Here is an 18,548-nt window from a genome sequence, read left to right on the forward strand (position 1 = left end):
CGTCTAGATGAGATGATCAATATATGTAGATTGTATCGAGATGTAAATTCTAGATTTTTATTTTCTTTTTTATGATAAACAAAATTTATTATAAGGAACATTGTCAAACCGAATATTTTGATCCAGCAATAAACGTAGCGAAGGTAACTACTTTGTGTTATTTTTATTTCTCTAAGACTCTTATCTTCTCTTGGACAATAAATAAATAATTCTAATATTTTTCACTAAAGACCATATAAGGTAAGTGTGACTGTTTCTGTTTCTTTAGATATGTATTGGTTTAGAAAAAGACTAAACCTACATCATATTATTTTTTTTATATTTTTTATTTTTGTACGAATCCTTTAGCATCTGGGATCCTCGAGTTTTCCCTGTTTCTCAGATAAAGGGTAAGGTGGCGCCGTTTTTATTTAGTTAATTTTTTTATCTACTTCGCGTTCAGTTAGTATGATTCAGATTTTATTTACTTTCTTTCTGACTTGATTTTAAATAAAACGTTTCAGTAAACCGTATCCCCAATATATATTTGTTGACCCACTTCCCAACGCTCGCCGTTGTGTCCTTAAAACACAAGAGAGTCGATAGAATTGCGGATGTCTTTAAACCTGGGTTTCTTAGCTTAATTTAACTTCAAAGACAAAACATCCTCTTGGGTTATTTTGAATATCCAAAATAGTATCAAACTCCTCGGCCTATTTTTTACCCATCCAGGTTTACTGTATCGGACAGTAGCATAAAACGAATGTTGATAACTAAGATTTATTTTAAATGATTACTGCGTTTTACGTCTAAACTGTGACCACGTAATCTAGGTTTTGGCTTCCCAGAACGCTTAACAGAAAATTAGACCGTTAACACGTGTTGTGGATCTAAAATAGACGATAAAAAAGATATGAATGTAGGAATCACGTAGGTTCTGCCAATCACTTGAAAATATCTTACTGATGGAAGTTCCATTATTAATAAAACTTATGTCTACATCTGATTGATGTAAGAATTTCATATATTTTTCACTTTGACTTTTCTGCAGTTACTAAGTTACCGTTCTGTATAGCATTTTTGCTAACATTAAAATAAATGATACAAGATCAACTAACAATCTAACAAATACATCTTTCTCCATCCTAACCATACATTACTGTGGATATTACTTAAAGTAGTTTGTATATCTGAAACGGACAATAATAAACTCCAAATATTTCTATAAAAATTACGACGATACAAAATATGTATTAAATATCCACTTACTGCCCAGATGTAGGATGATGCCTGACGATGTGAATAACTCGTCCAGGTGGGAATAAAGGCTGGTGACTAGTTAGTGCTATTGTACTATCCGATGGGTGCAAACCTAAACATCGTGCATTTTCTTTACTTCTCATATATTCCGTTACATCCTTTTCTCCGGTTGATAATTCGACAGCTGATGTTGGTTGCGAACATCCACAACACAGTACGCTGCACGAAATAGTTTTCCACTAAAAAAGATGTAGTCAAATGTAATTCATATTTTTCACATTCAAATTCATTATTAAAAGTCTATAAATGTAAATACATACAGTATTCACATTCATTCACATATATAAACTAAATCATAAAATACTTCAATATATGCATGAATCTTAAATACCATATAAAATAGTGCTTAGAAGAAATTATATTCCTAGTATATTCCTATCTGAAATTTTATAGAAAGAATGCTAAGTTTTGTGCAGTTTCTGTTCTGTTTTCTGTTTAGTTTGTGTCTAATAATCATGAAGAAACCAATATCTTTCAATACTAATAAAAAAATAGAAAAAGTTGTGTTCAGCTATTCATTGTTTATTCATAACATGTTTCACTTGTAGCACATATAATCTAACTTCAGTAATGTGAAATATTGCGAACGGTTTGAGGACCCTAGAAGTAAAGAGGTATAAGTGACAAAAAGTAAATTTTGAGTAAACGCCGTTAAAAGTTGAGCTTTTACTGTAATTGCATGATTTTTTTAATGCTAGGTTTTCTTCTCCAATGTAGTAACTTTATTATTATTATTTGTAAAAAAAAAATCATAATTTTATTCTTAATTCATTTTGGAGCTATTTTTAGATTGCTAAGTAGCACTTGTACCCTTTTACTTCTAAAAAATGCAACAAATGTAAAAAGATCAAAAAGTTTTTGTACAAATCTGTTCATCACCATAACACTAATACATAATTGACTTATTATTCATCAACATCAGTGTCATAATGGTGATTCAAATCGTCATTTTCGACTTATGCTTCTTCTAAGTTTGCTAGTTCTCCAGCTTGTTGACCATCATGTCGCAGATTTATGAAAAATTCATGGTACGTAGTTAAGTAACTGTTGAAGATTGGAATATTTATCTTGCTTAAAGAGAGGCTTTTTGTCAATCGGTACTGGCAACGGATTTGGCAGAATGGCCGAGTTTTTGCCAGCTCGAGTGGGTTTTCCTAGATAACTCAGTAAACTCTTCTATGATACCTCCAGCTGTTTTCTTGTAAAACAGGGTTAAAGGTTTGTCCTGTTGAAAATGTAACCATTGCCTGCTCTGCATTTCACTTACGCTCTTCTTGAAGTATAGAGCAAGTGAAAGTCTAAAAAATCGTCATTTTTCATCTGTACTGTAAAGAACTTTATTTTTATCTGAAATGTGTCAAATTTATCACAGGTCTCTGTACTTGACCTTTTGAAATTAAGTTTGAACCGAGTATTAAAAATATTCCTGTAAAAGCTTTCCTTTACAAGTTCTTCGTTTTTTCCTGCTTATAAAAATCACATTAAAGTTTATATTTATTTTCAAATTACACTCCTGAAAAAGATACCTCCTATTTGGAGGATTCTTATTTCTAGTTTAATCGCTTGTGTACCTAGGGAACTTATTAATATGCTCTTTTATGATTTAAAATTCCCTTTCAGAAATTTTGTTCGGAGGTGCTTTCTTTCGTCTTTTGTGTATGCATGATACACCCGAGGAAACTTTTTTTGCTTTCAACTACATTTTGTAAACATTTGTTGAAGACATCAAGAGTTTTCATTATAAACTGTTTCATACTTTAAAACCAACCAGATTATAAACACATGACACCTCTTTGTTGCTAACTGCATTAAGTTGTTTTCTTTTTATAGACTCAGTCTATATGGATCGATTTAGAAAAGCTGTTTGGGAGATTTCAGTGCCCAATGCTCTATACTCTTTAAAAATTGAAAGTCTTTGTTATTGTGAAATATTATTGGTACATTTATTCCTACAATAATGATTTTCAAGTTATTGTAACTTTTTTGCCTCATAAGCATTGTGTTTTTTGTCCATGTAAGCTTACCTGAATTTCTTGTTATTTTAGTTTTATTTTTTCCACTTATCTGGCATCCGAATCCGAAACGACCTTTTCTTAAAAATACTGTAGTGTATAATACGGTGAAACGCTGCAGTTTACATTAAAATATTACTTTAAGAATTGATTTAGAGGAGCTGTACCACTACCCATTCAAAATTATAACAAACTCAACTAACAGTCTGACACAATAGAACAGGGATACAAGTGCACTTGCATCTCTTTCTTCCAAGCCCTACTAATAGTTGGGTAGGAGGCTAAGTAATTTGCCGCTAGAAAGCAGCGCCTGTTGCACTTATCGCTTAGATCTCTTTACCTCCAAACAGAATGAAAAATTTTCAGTTCAGTGATGTAGTTTTCTTAATATTTACAAAAATGTCACTTGTAGCCCTTTACTTCTAGGGTCCTCATTATGTCGCGTCAGTTATGCACAAGACGAATAAAATATGGCAGCATAACGATATAAAAAACTAGTAATAATTGCATTAGACGGAAAAGTTAAGGTGAGTATACAAAGAAGAGATCACACGGCCAACTAACTAAACATTTGAACATGCAAAAGAATAATCGTACTCAATTTTTTTCTACACTACAGAACAAATTTAGGCGTTCATAACTAAAAACTCCTGACAGCATTGGATACGTAGTTATACCAGAACGAAAAATATTTGATAGCGTTAACATGCAAAAAAAATAATATAATAACTAGACCATGTAAACGATGCTCGAACAGCTGATAACTCATGTTACCTCGATGGAAACGGGTCTATACCCATCTAGAGATGCGAGGTTTAGTAGAGCCAGGGAAGAAAACTACCCATACTAATAATATGTGAATAAATGGACAAAACAGTATCTTGTGAGCAAATATATGAGGTGAGGCAAATTAAGGGGTGAGATTTTTAAAATACATCATTGAGTGTAATTACGTTGTACAAAATTTAGTGATAAAAGCCTTACGATGGTAAAGAGAAATAGGGAAGAAGTATTAGCAACTTCCTATAGTTCTACCTGAGATCCGATTGCACTACACGTCTCCGGACCGGTAACTCAAGTATATGAATATTAATTTAATAACATTTAAAGGGTTTATGTATTTAGTGGCTTTAACCCATTAACGCCCAAATTACTTTTTTTCAAATTTCAAAATTTTACTTCATTAGAGATAGTGCAAACAGTCCTGACCACAGCGCAGTAGACGAAATTTGGTTTACAATAGAACCTTTCTGCCTTTACGTGAATTTTGACTCCGCCTTCGCGCAGCTCCATGGTCAGGAGTGTTTGCACTATCTCTACATACATACATAATTATCAGTTATTAATATGAAAATTGTTTTACATATTATAATAGATCATTGGTCGTTACAGATCGACGAAAATCTAATAAGCCTCGTTTTTAGCGAAACCATGAATTTACTAATGCCAATATTGGCCAATATCACTTCTTAGCTCTGGTATTAGTTCCAACAAACTGGTAGTGTAGATCCATGCCTCGTATGAATGTAGTATATAATTGCAGTTAAGAAATAAACGTTTTCCTTTGAGCTTGTGATTTCATCTATTAACTTGTGTGAGATATCAAAATTGGATGCTACACACTGATTATCGTTCCATTCTACAAAAAATATTTCTCCATTTTCATCAAATCGAAAATCATATAATCCACAAGCTTCTTTACCAAGACTTTTTATATCTTGTATAGGGCATTTCGCTAATCTATTTTAAATAAATTATTAAAAAATATCCAGTAGCTTGTTCAGAAATATAATCTACCATATCAAGTACTAGTCTTAAATCGACATGCTAAATTTTTCTATTACTGGCCTGTATTTTTATTGAACTATGTCTTGAGATTATTAATTTTTATCGATGTGAGTACGTATGAGTGTTTAAAAGACCCTTGTTCTTAAATGAACATTTTAGTAATAAATTATGTTGGGGGCTATAACATTCCATAAAAGAATACGTTTTCTTTGAATCCACTCCATTCAAGTACTAATTATATATAATCCGTCTTAAAATTTTATTGGTATTTAGTTAAAAGTGTTCTAAAGCGTATTATTTTCTCATGGGAACGAATATTTCGAAGCAAACTACACATCCCCTTCCCAAAAATTAATTAGCTAAGGCCGAATTTATAAAAAGGCACTATCCGTTTTTATTTATCAGCTGCCAGTTAATATTTGAATGTCAAAATGCATTCAGACGTATATATTTGTTGTTCAGTTCTAGAGAAACTCACAATTTCGTGAGTCCCTCCCTCTGGCAATTCACAAGTTGCCGCACTATTCACTCGCAATCCCATTTTATCATGTCGAGGGCAATGTGATTGCCGAAGAGGTAAAGAGTATCGTATTTCTTCATCTTAAGGACCATATGTATATTTCCAGGTCTACGACCCTATCATCACAGTTGAACAAACACAGTGAGTGAATATTTTATAACGACAATGCTTTTTTGTTAGGGACAGTAACTTTTATAATTTTTTTGTAGAGTTTATTTTTAATTTTTTTTTTTGAGTATGTTACCAACTTAAGAGTAAAATAATTTTGTAACGTAAATATAAGTAAAATGGAAGAATGACCAGTGATTTTCGTTTCAGATTGTAGTCAAAGATTCATTTGATTTTTAATCTTTTTTTTTTTGAAAGAATAAAGTTTTGATTAAAGTATTTCCGCATTGTCTATTATTTAAAATATTTGAATTTTGTTGTAGAAGATAATTTAATAATTCTTCAATAAGTATTTTATTGAATATAACCTTTTCTTGCAGCGTATGGTTTGATATGTCAATTTTTATAATTTTTGTCGATAATTTGCTGATATGTTTTCTGACGTGTGTTTTTTTGTATTTTTTCTGAAGACTGTGAGACAAATGTTTGTTTAGTTTATTGAATCTTGAGTTCCTTTATGAGTTTCAGGTTAAAACTTATTGGCGCCCATTTTGTTTTACAGTTTAGCAGTATTTAGTGTATTTATTTGTCAAACTGTTATATTTTGTTATCTAATTAATTTCTATCGTTTATCTATCTATTTTCATATACAGTTTTTAATATCTACATCCTTATCCCCCCATTCCCCAATAAAGCTCCCTTGAGAAAAAAGAAAAGCTTTTTATTATCAACTTTTTTCAGCTTTTTCGCGACACCACAGGAAGTACAAAAGCATATTTTATAGAACCGAAACCCTTTGGCGAAATTAGTAACAGGTTAATGTTGAAATAACTCGAAAAAGAAGTATATCGCAAAAGATCCAGACACTACCTCTATCCAGACTTACAAGGAGTAAGACAATCTAAAATACTTCCAGGGAATTATAGGAGATTTAAGAATTACATTACAAAATGTACCTATTTTAGCACCTGAAAACGTTGGAGGTGATAGATATAGCAGAATGTAAATTAAAGTATGAAATGCGAAGGTGGAGGATGAATTCTCTATAAAGGTACAGGCTCCTCAATAAACTGCAAAGCACGTTAACTGCAAGCACACGAGATAGAAGAATATTTACTTAACATAACTCGTCTATATATATTAGACCTCCTGGCAGGAATAGCATTACGTGAGTTGTTAAATCACTAAAAACCACCAGAGAAAACAAGTAAAGGATGGCACAATAGATCTTATAGGTCCCAGCTTGATTTTTCCCTTTAACTGATAAATTCATAAGCTGATAACTCATAAAAATCTCCGAAGAAACTGTATTGCTAAATGATACATGTAGAAGTATTAAAAATTGATACATTTACCATTTTATTTTATCTCTTCTATTTCATTTCACATTTTATAATTTTTTCGACTGTATCACAAATTTCGGAAATAAAATTTTTATTGACCATTTTTAATTTGCAATCAAAATCCGTTATAAATATTTTAAATAAAAAGTATTAATAACATACACATAGCTGATCGTATCAGATTGAAATTACCATGACAAAATTACAATACTTACTTTAGGATCAACACTTCGTTTTATGGCATTAATAAGATCCGTTCGAAGAGTTTCCATTTGATACAGCCCAATCCTCGGAACTACATCTTTACCTACTACCACAGACACAGTAAACTGTTTGGTGTAGTCCACAGCAGGTGTAGATAATGAACCACCGGGTGGAGAATAACAAAAACACTGAAGAGTAGGATGTCTTTGTCTCAGCAATATACCTAATATGCTAGCAGTTCCAGCACCTAAAAATAATAGTTTATTCACATTTTAATAAGAAATAATAGCTACGCGCGATTTAAGTGATTTTTCAGTAAAATGCCAAGGTGATTTAATGATCTCGATGACATTAAATTATTCGTGTATGTAGTGGATTGTGATAAAACGTCACCTGTAATAAAATAAGCTCAGTAATACTCTATTGTAACGAGCTGAAATCTTATAAATGAGGCTTTTGCAGCCGGTGTTTTGTGGTGGTACAATGTTTGTGTTTGTGGTGATTGATCGATCTAAAAAATTTCGACAAGGAAAAGAGTCACTGTCCATACTCACTATCTAGCTAACACATTGCAAGGGAACAGGCTTGGACAAAGTAGCGGAGAAAGAAGACCCTGATGAATTTGACTCTAGTCTGGCATTGTAAGGAGACATGATAGGTGTAGCATAAGTGGGAAATAGCAAAATCGCCGGTGAAATACCACTACTTTCATCATTTCTTTAATTACGGTATTCTTGAGCAAAGGGCACGGAGTGACGTATCGTTGCGTTGTGCCGTTCGTTCGTTTCGTGGTTCCGATAAGGCTTGCCTTTCAAATACTCGGCTAGCTTTCGTGTTCTTCATTTTAAGTATCAACTTACCTCCATCCTGATTCGATTCAAGGACACTGTCAGGTGGGCAGTTTGACTGGGGCAGTACATCTGTCAAATTGCAAGTCCCTAAATCCAGTTCAGCGAGGACAGCAACCTCGCGTAGAGTAATAGCTGATATTCAGTATGGATAGGGACTGCGAAATCACGGCCTATCGATCCTCTTGGCTTGAAGACTTTTCAGCAAGAGGTGTCAGAAAAGTTACCACAGGGATAACTGGCGTATGGCGGCCAAGCGTTCATAGTGATTTCGCCTTTTTGATCCTTCATTGTCGACCCTTTCTGCCATTGCAATGTAGAATTAGCCAAGCGTTGGATTGTTCACCCATTGACAAGGAACATGAGCTGGGTTTAGACCGTCGTGGGACAGATTAGTTTTAACCTACTGGTGACACGTCGTTGCGATAGTAATCCTGCTCAGTACGAGAGGAACCGCAGGTTCGGACATTTGGTTGCCTCACTTACTCGAGCGGGCAATGGTGCGAAGTTACCATCCTTGAATTAAGCCTGAACGCCTCTGCCGTATCATTTCTGGTCAAATGTGGCAACAATATATCTTGGAGTATCGAGATTAGAAAGGCTCAAAATAATGTGACATAACTAAGCAATTGTAGTTCGCCAAATTCATATTTATCACAACAGACAACGTTATGATAATCCTGTTCAAGGAAATAGCCCACATTTAAAATTTAGGTCTTTATTAGCATGAGAACTGGTTGTTTGCTATTCAGATCATTCTTAGCTTCATTCTCGTCTATCAATTCGACTTGGTCAAGCAAAGAAAAGGAATAATCCGGAAGCTAGATCTACTATTTTTACCGTAAAAAGATGACGTGATGTATGAAACGTGATGTTGGAGAAGAAGTATAATGATTTACATTATGTTCATTACCTCGGTCAGCATCTATTATTAGACTATTAAAGAATATTAATATAAATATTACCTAATGAATGCCCAACAATGACTAGTTCAAAATCAGCAGTTCCCCTTTCGGGATTATGCGCCCAAGCTCTTTCTACTAGTTGCTCTTCATCTAATTTATCCAAAATATATTGCGCTGCTAGGACCATACCTTTATGCCCCAACCAATCTTCTCTTGGAGGATCTAACGGTAAGGTTTCTCCCTCAGCATTCAAATCCGTCAAAATATCCTACAAAAAAGTGTACTGCAATTTCAAAGCTAACTTCACATATATAAAAATCTTACTTTCATAGATAAAGTGCCTCTAATACTTATCACAACTTTTTTTCTATCATAATCTAAGGCTACGAAAAAGGGTGTCTGTCCTATATCTACATGGTAAGTAGCGTATATTATTTCAATATCTCCGATTTCGCTTAATTTATCCAACGCTGCGTAATTACACTGGCAGCAATTATCGTCTACAATTTGTGGAGATGATGGATGCTTACGACAGGGCGCACAACAGCAACACCTACAAATTATACAAAAAATGATATTTTTTAAATGTACTCTTAAAACGATTATATAGTAAAAAATGTATTTAAAAATTCCTTTATAAAAGGTATCTTCTTCTTCTTTCAGTACCCTGTCCGATCATATTGGCAATAATTACTTTGTTTACGGAAGTTCTAAATAAATTAGCGGTGGTCTCTTGATACCATTCTCGGAGATTTCGGAGCCAGGATGTTCTTCGTCGGCCTGGGCATCTCCTTCCGACGATCTTACGATGTGTTATGAGGTGTAGGTTATACCTCACTGGATGTCTCATTACATGACCGAAATATTGTAACTTTCGAATTTTTATCGTTTTTGTTATTTCTGTGCTCTTTTTCATTCGATGTAAATTTATTTCGACGGTATAAAAGATATAATATTAAAAAATCATATTGGGCTACGTCACAGAACGTTTTCGGAATTAATATTCCATCATCAGTGCTATCCTAAAAGTATAACCACTTTAATTAAAGCAAACATGAAATTAAAATTTTGACTAAGATTATTACAAAAATATGGTTAATGCTTACTGTATGTACATGCCACTAAATACATGGGTAAAAACCCTTTAAATGTTGTGAAATTAACTTTGAGTTACTTAACCTTAGTCAAATTTAAATTTTATGTTTGCTTTAATTAAAGTGGTTACACTTTTAGGATAGCACTGATGATGGAATCTTAATTCCGAAAACGTTTTTTGATGTAGTCTGATAGGGTGTTTTAATATTATACCTGATATAAAGGAATTTTTAAATAAATTTTTTGTGATACATTTCCAATAGCCAACTACAGGAATTTAGTTTCCTTGTGGATTATATAGTAGTTAAAGTAATGCGATAATTATGGAATGCTACTTAAAAATGAAATTGTACCTGCCCTGAAAAACAAGTTTAACGCCAATTTTAATGAAATATGGTTTCAGCAAAACGGAGCTCCAGCTCCGATGGATTGGTAGATTAGGTAGTATTGATTGCCTCCTCGTTCACCCGATTTGAATCCTAAAGATTATTTTTATTTGGATATTTAAAAGCAGAATTTTTAAAACTAAACCAGCAAGTGTTGCATAGCTAAGGCAAAGAATTATCGATGAATCCATATTAATTTCTAGAGAAACATGGAGAAACGTGATAGACGCACTCTACCATCGTTTAGGACACTGTCAAATTAACAACGGAGGACATTTTAAACACTTGACTAGGTAAACGCTAATAATTTAGCAATGTAGTAAAATTTTAATTATTATATTCAAATTTGGTTCCTGACAACATAAAATCGGAAGTATTGTATACAGTTAAACTGGAATTGAAGTGGAGATTTCAATAAAGGTACAATATAAAACGTGTTGTATTTAAAAAATCCAAAGTAACTAATGATATAATAAAAATCTTCATATTGCAAAATAGGCGTTTCCGTATTTTTGTTTAATTCGGAGGTCTCCCATAAGCTGGGGGTTCAAACTAGACGAATTATTGGCCATGGTCTGCACAAGGCTTTCCTAGCACCCCAAGAAGAAGACAGAGAAGGATGGAAATCCACGATTTAAGTGATCGAGACATGATCTATATACATACTCACCTACTACCCACGTAAAACCTAGCATGTATTTTTGGTTATTATGGGATTTCTTCCCGATAGCTATAAAATCCTAATGAAATTAATGAAAAGCAAAATTACCTTAATCCTGCGCATAACTGGCATAGTCCAAAGGTATTCGTTACTATAAAAACTGGCCATCCATATGCTCTTACTGCATAATGGGCGAAATGTATAACTGTCTGAAAAAGCTCTAAGTCAGATCCATCTTCATGCAGTGACAAGAACTGTGTTGTTGGTGTGACAGCAACGCCTGAGAGGAATTCGTAAGTTTCATTTTTACGCTAAAAAACACGTAACAATTGTATTATATAACATCAAAACTACATTTTTTAAGTTAACAACTGAAAATGGTCTTAACTTTGTAGTTAAAATTTAGTAAAATATTAAATTAAATTTTTCTTGAGAATATTTAAACGAAGTTCAAATTATCTTCTTTCAGCTCCTAACATTTGTGGTTGTGGGCTTACACGCTAGTCGAAATAATCTTGTTGACCACTATTTAAACAGGAAGTTATCACACGGTCCAGCAACATACCATTTGTCGCATGATACACATACGATATTCTAAACAAAGCCTCTATATACTTTTGTAGCGAAGGATTCGAATTCTTATCAGGACATGCAGTTGTGTGCTGCATAATACACTTCGCATGACTTTCCGATCGTCTCTATTGTGCATTTGATATCTTTCAAATATACCCAATCCTGATTTAAATTACATCTGAGACAGAAGATTCGTTCAGTTTGTACCAGGAGTATTAATATGCGTCATTTATAATTAAGTTTAGAATAAACCTTAGAATATTGATGATATCATAATGCTCCTTTCTGTACTAGCGTTTGAAGTGTTAATTAAGTTTACGACTATACACCGGTAACCAACCATCTTTTTACTCAATTTCATTTTTCAAACAACGTAGTCAAAATATGTTACCAAAAGTTAACTATAAATAATTTATCAATAGTTCTCTAAACCCTCACACAAGTATTCTGGTGAACCAAATATTTATATTTATGTTAGTATAATTAAACCTAGAGCTAAGATTAATACTATTACAGGAATTAATATTAAACTCAACAGTCTTCCGGGTTGAACCGCGTCGATTATCATTGCACCGAACTTTCGACATCCTCTTCGATGTCTTCTTCAGTGTGCCGAGGTCTCAGTCTCCCGAGCCCACAGACACTACTACACTGATCACTAATCAATTACTGGTGTTGGGGTTAGAGGACAGGTTATTTATACCGTCGATGACGATAACGTCATTTAGACCCTCATCATATCGCTTTCGTATGATAAGAGTCTTTGGGTTGAGATTGAGTTGGAGATTGATGTCTGTGGATGCTCCTATTGATGTGATTTTCCCGGTAAACGTTTTGGATGAGTTTAAAACAAGCCCTTATATACCTCAATAGAAGGTGTATTACGTCAGAGATGTATTATCAGCTATTCAATATTTATTTTGCATGTGTCTTTAAGGAAACTTTTAAATGGTGCGACAAAGGAATATTCATAAACAGTGAATGACTGAATAACATCAGATATGCAAATGAAACCATAGTTTTTGCAAATAATGATCAATGTAAAAACATTAATAAATTGCATCAATGAAGTCAGCAATAGATAGGGGCTGGATCTTAACATAAAAAAGACCATATTTATCGACAAAATTAAATTTTATACGCCCAAGTAATAATTAAGCAACACAAGGTCGAAAGAGTCCAGCATTACACATATCTCGGTAGCAGTCTAAATAGCCAATAGAATCATTTAGTAGAAATAAAAAATGAATAGTAAAAGCAAAAATGTCATTCGTTAGGAAGAAAACCATTCTCGGGAACCGCGACATATCATTGAAAACCAAATACAGTCTATTGAAATGCTAAATACGTACACAGTTCTACGGAATCGAGGATTTTAGAGTATTCTATGTATAACCTGGGTTCGCCGACTTACCAATACGCATGTTACGTACAGAATGGCGGAGGAATGTGAATATCTAATGACAATCAATATAATATCTAATATCTAGTATCTTTAATAACATATATCTTTAAAACATAATGAGTTATTACAAACACTACTGCCTTCCCAAATTAATTCTCCAATGGAAGGTAAATAACAAAAGAGAGTCAGGAAGAAGACGTATTTCGTGTACTTAGTAGACGTACTTATATCTTAGGTCCTGTATATTAAGTTGTAAACAAAAAGTTTAGAAATAAAGAGCATATTTTCAGACCATACATTACGAAACGAAAAACTCTAAATAAGCATTATTTATTTAAAACCTTTATATTACGGAAATCTTTTAAAAAATCTGTTATTTATATGTCTTATTTAAAAAGTAATGTTTTGAAAATTTTACCCACGCATGTGACCGAATAAATCCACACGTTCTAGATCCGAATATTTATGTTATACTCTCAGTTAAATTCTCAGTCAATCACTGATGTGGAATAGTAAATTTTCAAATAAGTTTAGAATTAAACGACAAGAAAAAAATAAACAATTACATATTATGCATATGTAGATATAAATATAATGGTATTTCAAGTCGATATAAATAAAATTAATTTTCAGGCGTCAATGGTAAACAATTCTTTATTATAACATCAATAAGTTTCGCAAAAAAATGAAAAAACTATAACCGACAAAATGTCTTCATTTGAAAACTTAAAACATAATTTCCCTATAATACATTGTTTTCGAAGTTTTTAGGCCATGATCAGGAATTATTTCTGCCTGAAATTTCATCTGCCACCGTGGTAGACACTAACACAAAAGCGATGTACCATTGTACCATTACAATAATGTTTTCAATTAGTACTGTTGCCCCTAATCGAACATACTCGATCGACGATTCAAGTTGAAAGCACAGAGAAATTTCTTATGAGATCTAAAAGCGTAAGCGAACCATATATAAGAGCAATTACAAGTCAAAGATTATCGAAAATATAAGTTTGTACGGTTAAGCAAATAAATGTTATAAATTAATGGTGTTTTTAGTGTTAGTGTTAAAAAACTATAAATAAATTAAAACAAATATTAGAGTACTCTATTCTATACGAGCTTCAAAATACTTAATAGTCTATATATTTTGTACTTAATTGTTAGCACATATGTTGTGAGAACACAGAATCTCTGTTGCTACAAAGTTCAGGGTGTGATTCGTTTGTGAATACGTGAATAATGCAAAGATTGTGGACAGATGTAGTAACTCTCAACCATCTAGTTCTAACCCGTTCCGCAATAGTTCCGATTTCATTTTAGCCATTAACTAACAGACAGACTACACTTTACGCCTAGATTCTTTAGACCTTGATCATACCAATGGATAATACCATTTTCTACCTACTCGCATTTGTTAGGTATGTTTACCCCCATTTGATCATAAAATAATCAAATTTTATTATGGTGAATCTCATAAATATATGAGTAGTAGCTATATCCTTAACTTTCGATTAGTAGTTTATTTCATATTAGATCTATTGTTATTTTATTTTGCTTCTACAGTAGAAATAATAGTCTATTTTACTAACCTGCTCAACGATGGCTTTCTGTTCGATTTTTTGAAATTTTCGAAGTAATACTAAGCCAACTATTACGTCCGAAGGTACGACGTCTAAATCTCTAAAGAAATCAGATAATAATCTGGCGATGTCAGCAAAAGAATTTCGATTTCTGTCGTTGGACGTTGAACAACAAAACAGAAAGCGGCATCTATTGTGCCAACTATCTTGATACGCTCTAAGCACCTTCCTAGAAAACAGAGATAATGGTTATTTATATCAGTACATATATATATATATATATATATATATATATATATATATATAATTAATGCAAATAAAATGATAGAAGCAATTTTTCAGAGTTATTCTATAATAACAAGATGATACATTGTGTTCAATCACAATTAACACAATTAATCACAAATTAAATTTATGTAATTTCGCCTTAGCTTGATGTTGACCTATGTTGACGTATGTTTAAATTTAAATAAATCAAAGTGTCGAATTTTTTTTTCGTTTGTTTGTAAGACCTCTAGATGCCATAATTGTTTTCCTTTCATACTCACTTCCGTCAATTATGAATGCACTTTGGAAAATGCATTTTCCTTGTTCAATAATGCAATTTTCATTTCAATATCAATTTTTGTTTACAAACATTTCCTGACACTCCTGACACAGTTGTGGCTTCAGAACTATTGCATTAAAATAGAATCACTGAAACACAAACATGACCATTGTAATCTAAATCGAGTAAATCAAGACCGTAATAGGAGGAATACTAGAAAGATGAAGGGAATACATAAAATAATTAATCAAAAGAAGATCAACAGTCAGAAACCTATGTTCTTGGAGGTTCAGAATCAGAAATAACTGTCAGCGAGGTATTACATTCATTAAAACGACTAAAAAACAATTAAACAACTGGGTCAGATAACATACAGGCTCAAATACTAAAAATATTTGAAGATGACCAATTCAAATTCTTAAAAGTCTATTTATAAGTTATATATAAAATTTACGAACCCAGTGAATTGCCTGGAGACTGGTTAGAGTTCATCTTCATTCCTTTTGGTAAGAATCCGATGGTCCCTAATGTTCAGTTTGGCTTTAGACCCCGACTTAAAACACGAGAAGCATAAGTTTTAATACAAGGAGCTTCTGATGTAAATTGCGATATCTTCGCATTCTTTATTGATTTCGAGAAAGCATTCGGCAAAGTAAAATATTACACACTGATTCAATATTCAAGGAATCTGGTATGGACGACAGAGATTTACGTCTAATCAGAAGCCTGTACTTACCACAAAAGTCCTTTGTACGAGTAGGCAATGATACGTTACAAGAATTTCCAACATATCAACAAATTTACAAATTTTTTTAATTTCTAGCATGTACACACAGATGCCTCCAAAACGACTACTGGATTTGGGGCAGCTGTCGTTACTCCAAATATTACACTCGAGTATAAACTACTATCCTTACGCTGTATACATACTGACGAGCTATTCGCCATCTATCAAGCTCTCACTCATATTATGTCCAGTAATATATACAATGCTCTTATAATAACCGATTCCCTTAATTCAATCAATACCATTAACCAACTTTATACAACACATCCAATTTTTTTCATAGTTAAAAAAGAATTACAATACAAAACAGCAACCATACTGTATAATTTCTATGGGTTCCTTTACACATTGGCCTTCACGGAAGTCAAGAAGCGGATCGCATAGCCCAACAAGCAAGAAACAGTGAAACCGCGAGTGAAGTAAGAAATGTAGTGCTAGATGATTTAAAATTATTTATTAAAGTAAAGGTCGAAAATTTGTGGCAAAACCAGTGGGGCAGTTCAATTTTAAAACTTCTCGAAGTGAAAACGTCTATAAAACCATGGAAATATCAAATTCCCACCAGAGCCCATTAAGTCGTTGTGACTCGAGTTCGTCTAGGACATACCCGACTTAACAACGGGCGTATAATCTGTCACACTAATCTCACTTTATGTGACAACTGGAATGTTCCACTCAGTGTTAATCATGTTCTTGTAGTGTCCAACATATCAATTGCAAAGACAGACCAACCACATCATCGGATGAACAAGTGAAATCTTAGGAGGAAATTGTAAAATTGAACATTTGGTAAAATTCCTTGAAGTCCTTAATATACCAAACAAACTTTAATATTTATAAGCAAATTATCCCATGTATATGTATACATATTTGTCTCTAATATTCTCAGAGGTTAATGCGATTATGTAAAACTAATTCACTATTTTTATGATTTTAGATTTATATGCGTACAAAAATTTTGAGTCAGTTACATTGCAGACAAGTGTCACTGGAGTCGACTGATGCTAGAACGAATATATAAAACGAAACCGTATAAACAGAAAAAGATACAGAATATGAATATTAATTAAACTTTTAAACTTTACAAACCTTTGTCTCCAATTCCTTGTGCTACCTGATCGTTTGTACTGGAACTTTGATTCTGACTCCCGCATAGATCTTTGGTACTGTTTCATCTTTACCCATGAACGCCCGGCACTGTCGTAAGTACACCATACTGTTATTATAACCGAGAATAATATGCACCAATTGAAAATCACCATTACTAAAAAAATATATTTTTTTATACAATGTAAATCGATTGTAGATAATTATAATTCTAGATAATTAAAAAAAATTGTTTATTGGAAGTTTCAATATTCAAATGTAATGCTATTGACCAAATAATTGGATAATTTTCGATTGATACTAAGATTGATGTATGTTTTTTAAGTGTAAGTTATGTTTTTTAAAACTTACCTATAACAAATTCCTTGGCGTTATCTGCGGGGCAATCTAAATAATATTTGACTAGCCAGGCTATTCCTGCTGATAGCCACGCAGCTTCTATGATCATCACAGCTAAAAACATGAGACAGCAGTGTTATTAATTTAATGAGACCAGAAGAAGCTGGTTAAATATTTTTTGTTGACTTTTGATTTCCACCTGGTGAGATCTTGTGTACCCTATTCTTAACAGCTTTTGAAAAGACAGGTATATCGTTTATGGTTATTACGGAGCTTACTTGTCATCTTTAAATAATGTTGTCTATTCATCTGTGTGATAATTATTGATGGAAATGCACAAGAAACGTCCTTGAGACTTAGTACATAAGTTTCTCTTGGTCAAAGGATGAACCACTTCAATTTTGAATCAAAAGGTCAAAGGAAACCAAAATTATTGAAACTTTGGATCAAAAGGTACAAAATTTGCAAAAATACACGTCCGATATCGTCGAATTAAATTATATAACGGAAAGGTAAACATTGTAAGCATTAGCTAAGTTTTCAGTAAAATTTTGGAGGTGTTAGGTGATGTAGTTATAGATGAGGCATTCCTGGCCTGCTATTAACTCGTTAATGTTAGTATATTTTTATTGCCGACTTCTTTAAGTAGTGGCAACCCGAACCTGCTGCATTCTATTGATGTGTTTGCTAGACATTTTTGTTTTCTTATGACTATTAATGCATCTTTCACCCTGTGCTCATTATCCCAGGCATGTTTTCATAACTGGGCTCATTTATCTTAACACTTAGTGGTCCTGATGTCTTTGAGTGTCTTCAAAAGTGTCCCTTTACTCAAAACACGGCTAATGCCCAAAAGATCGAGGCCTTGTAAGTCAATTTGTCAAATTTTTAATACCATATACTTCCAATTATAAACATTTACAGGTTAAGATCATTAATAATTTTTATTTAAAATTGTTTTGAAAACGATTTCCAGATTGGAAGTAGAAACGTCAAAATAAACAGAAAATCTAATTATCATTACAATTAATTGTGGTT

The 18,548-nt window shown here is 32.8% G+C and overlaps 1 protein-coding gene and 1 long non-coding RNA gene across 6 annotated transcripts in view; one reads left to right on the forward strand and one right to left on the reverse strand.

Moving 5' to 3' along the window:
* Positions 1-17,141, forward strand: part of LOC140434605 (uncharacterized) — a 66,720-nt gene extending 49,579 nt beyond the window's left edge. Inside the window, exon 3 of the long non-coding RNA XR_011950065.1 lies at positions 17,002-17,141. This is a non-coding gene — a long non-coding RNA (uncharacterized lncRNA). The remainder of the gene's footprint in view (positions 1-17,001) is intronic.
* The window catches only part of inaE (inactivation no afterpotential E), a 157,112-nt gene that overhangs the window by 76,786 nt on the left and 61,778 nt on the right, over positions 1-18,548 (reverse strand). For all 5 annotated transcript variants that reach the window (XM_072522986.1, XM_072522987.1, XM_072522988.1 and 2 more), the window contains exons 4-11: positions 17,523-17,624; positions 17,154-17,328; positions 14,740-14,959; positions 11,278-11,480; positions 9,352-9,580; positions 9,088-9,295; positions 7,286-7,521; positions 1,249-1,478 (exon numbers count right to left, since the gene is read on the reverse strand). In XM_072522986.1, the coding sequence (XP_072379087.1) occupies positions 1,249-1,478; positions 7,286-7,521; positions 9,088-9,295; positions 9,352-9,580; positions 11,278-11,480; positions 14,740-14,959; positions 17,154-17,328; positions 17,523-17,624 (1,603 nt within the window). The remainder of the gene's footprint in view (positions 1-1,248; positions 1,479-7,285; positions 7,522-9,087; positions 9,296-9,351; positions 9,581-11,277; positions 11,481-14,739; positions 14,960-17,153; positions 17,329-17,522; positions 17,625-18,548) is intronic.

This window comes from Diabrotica undecimpunctata, chromosome 2, assembly GCF_040954645.1.
Source record: "Diabrotica undecimpunctata isolate CICGRU chromosome 2, icDiaUnde3, whole genome shotgun sequence".
Lineage (NCBI taxonomy): Eukaryota > Metazoa > Arthropoda > Insecta > Coleoptera > Chrysomelidae > Diabrotica > Diabrotica undecimpunctata.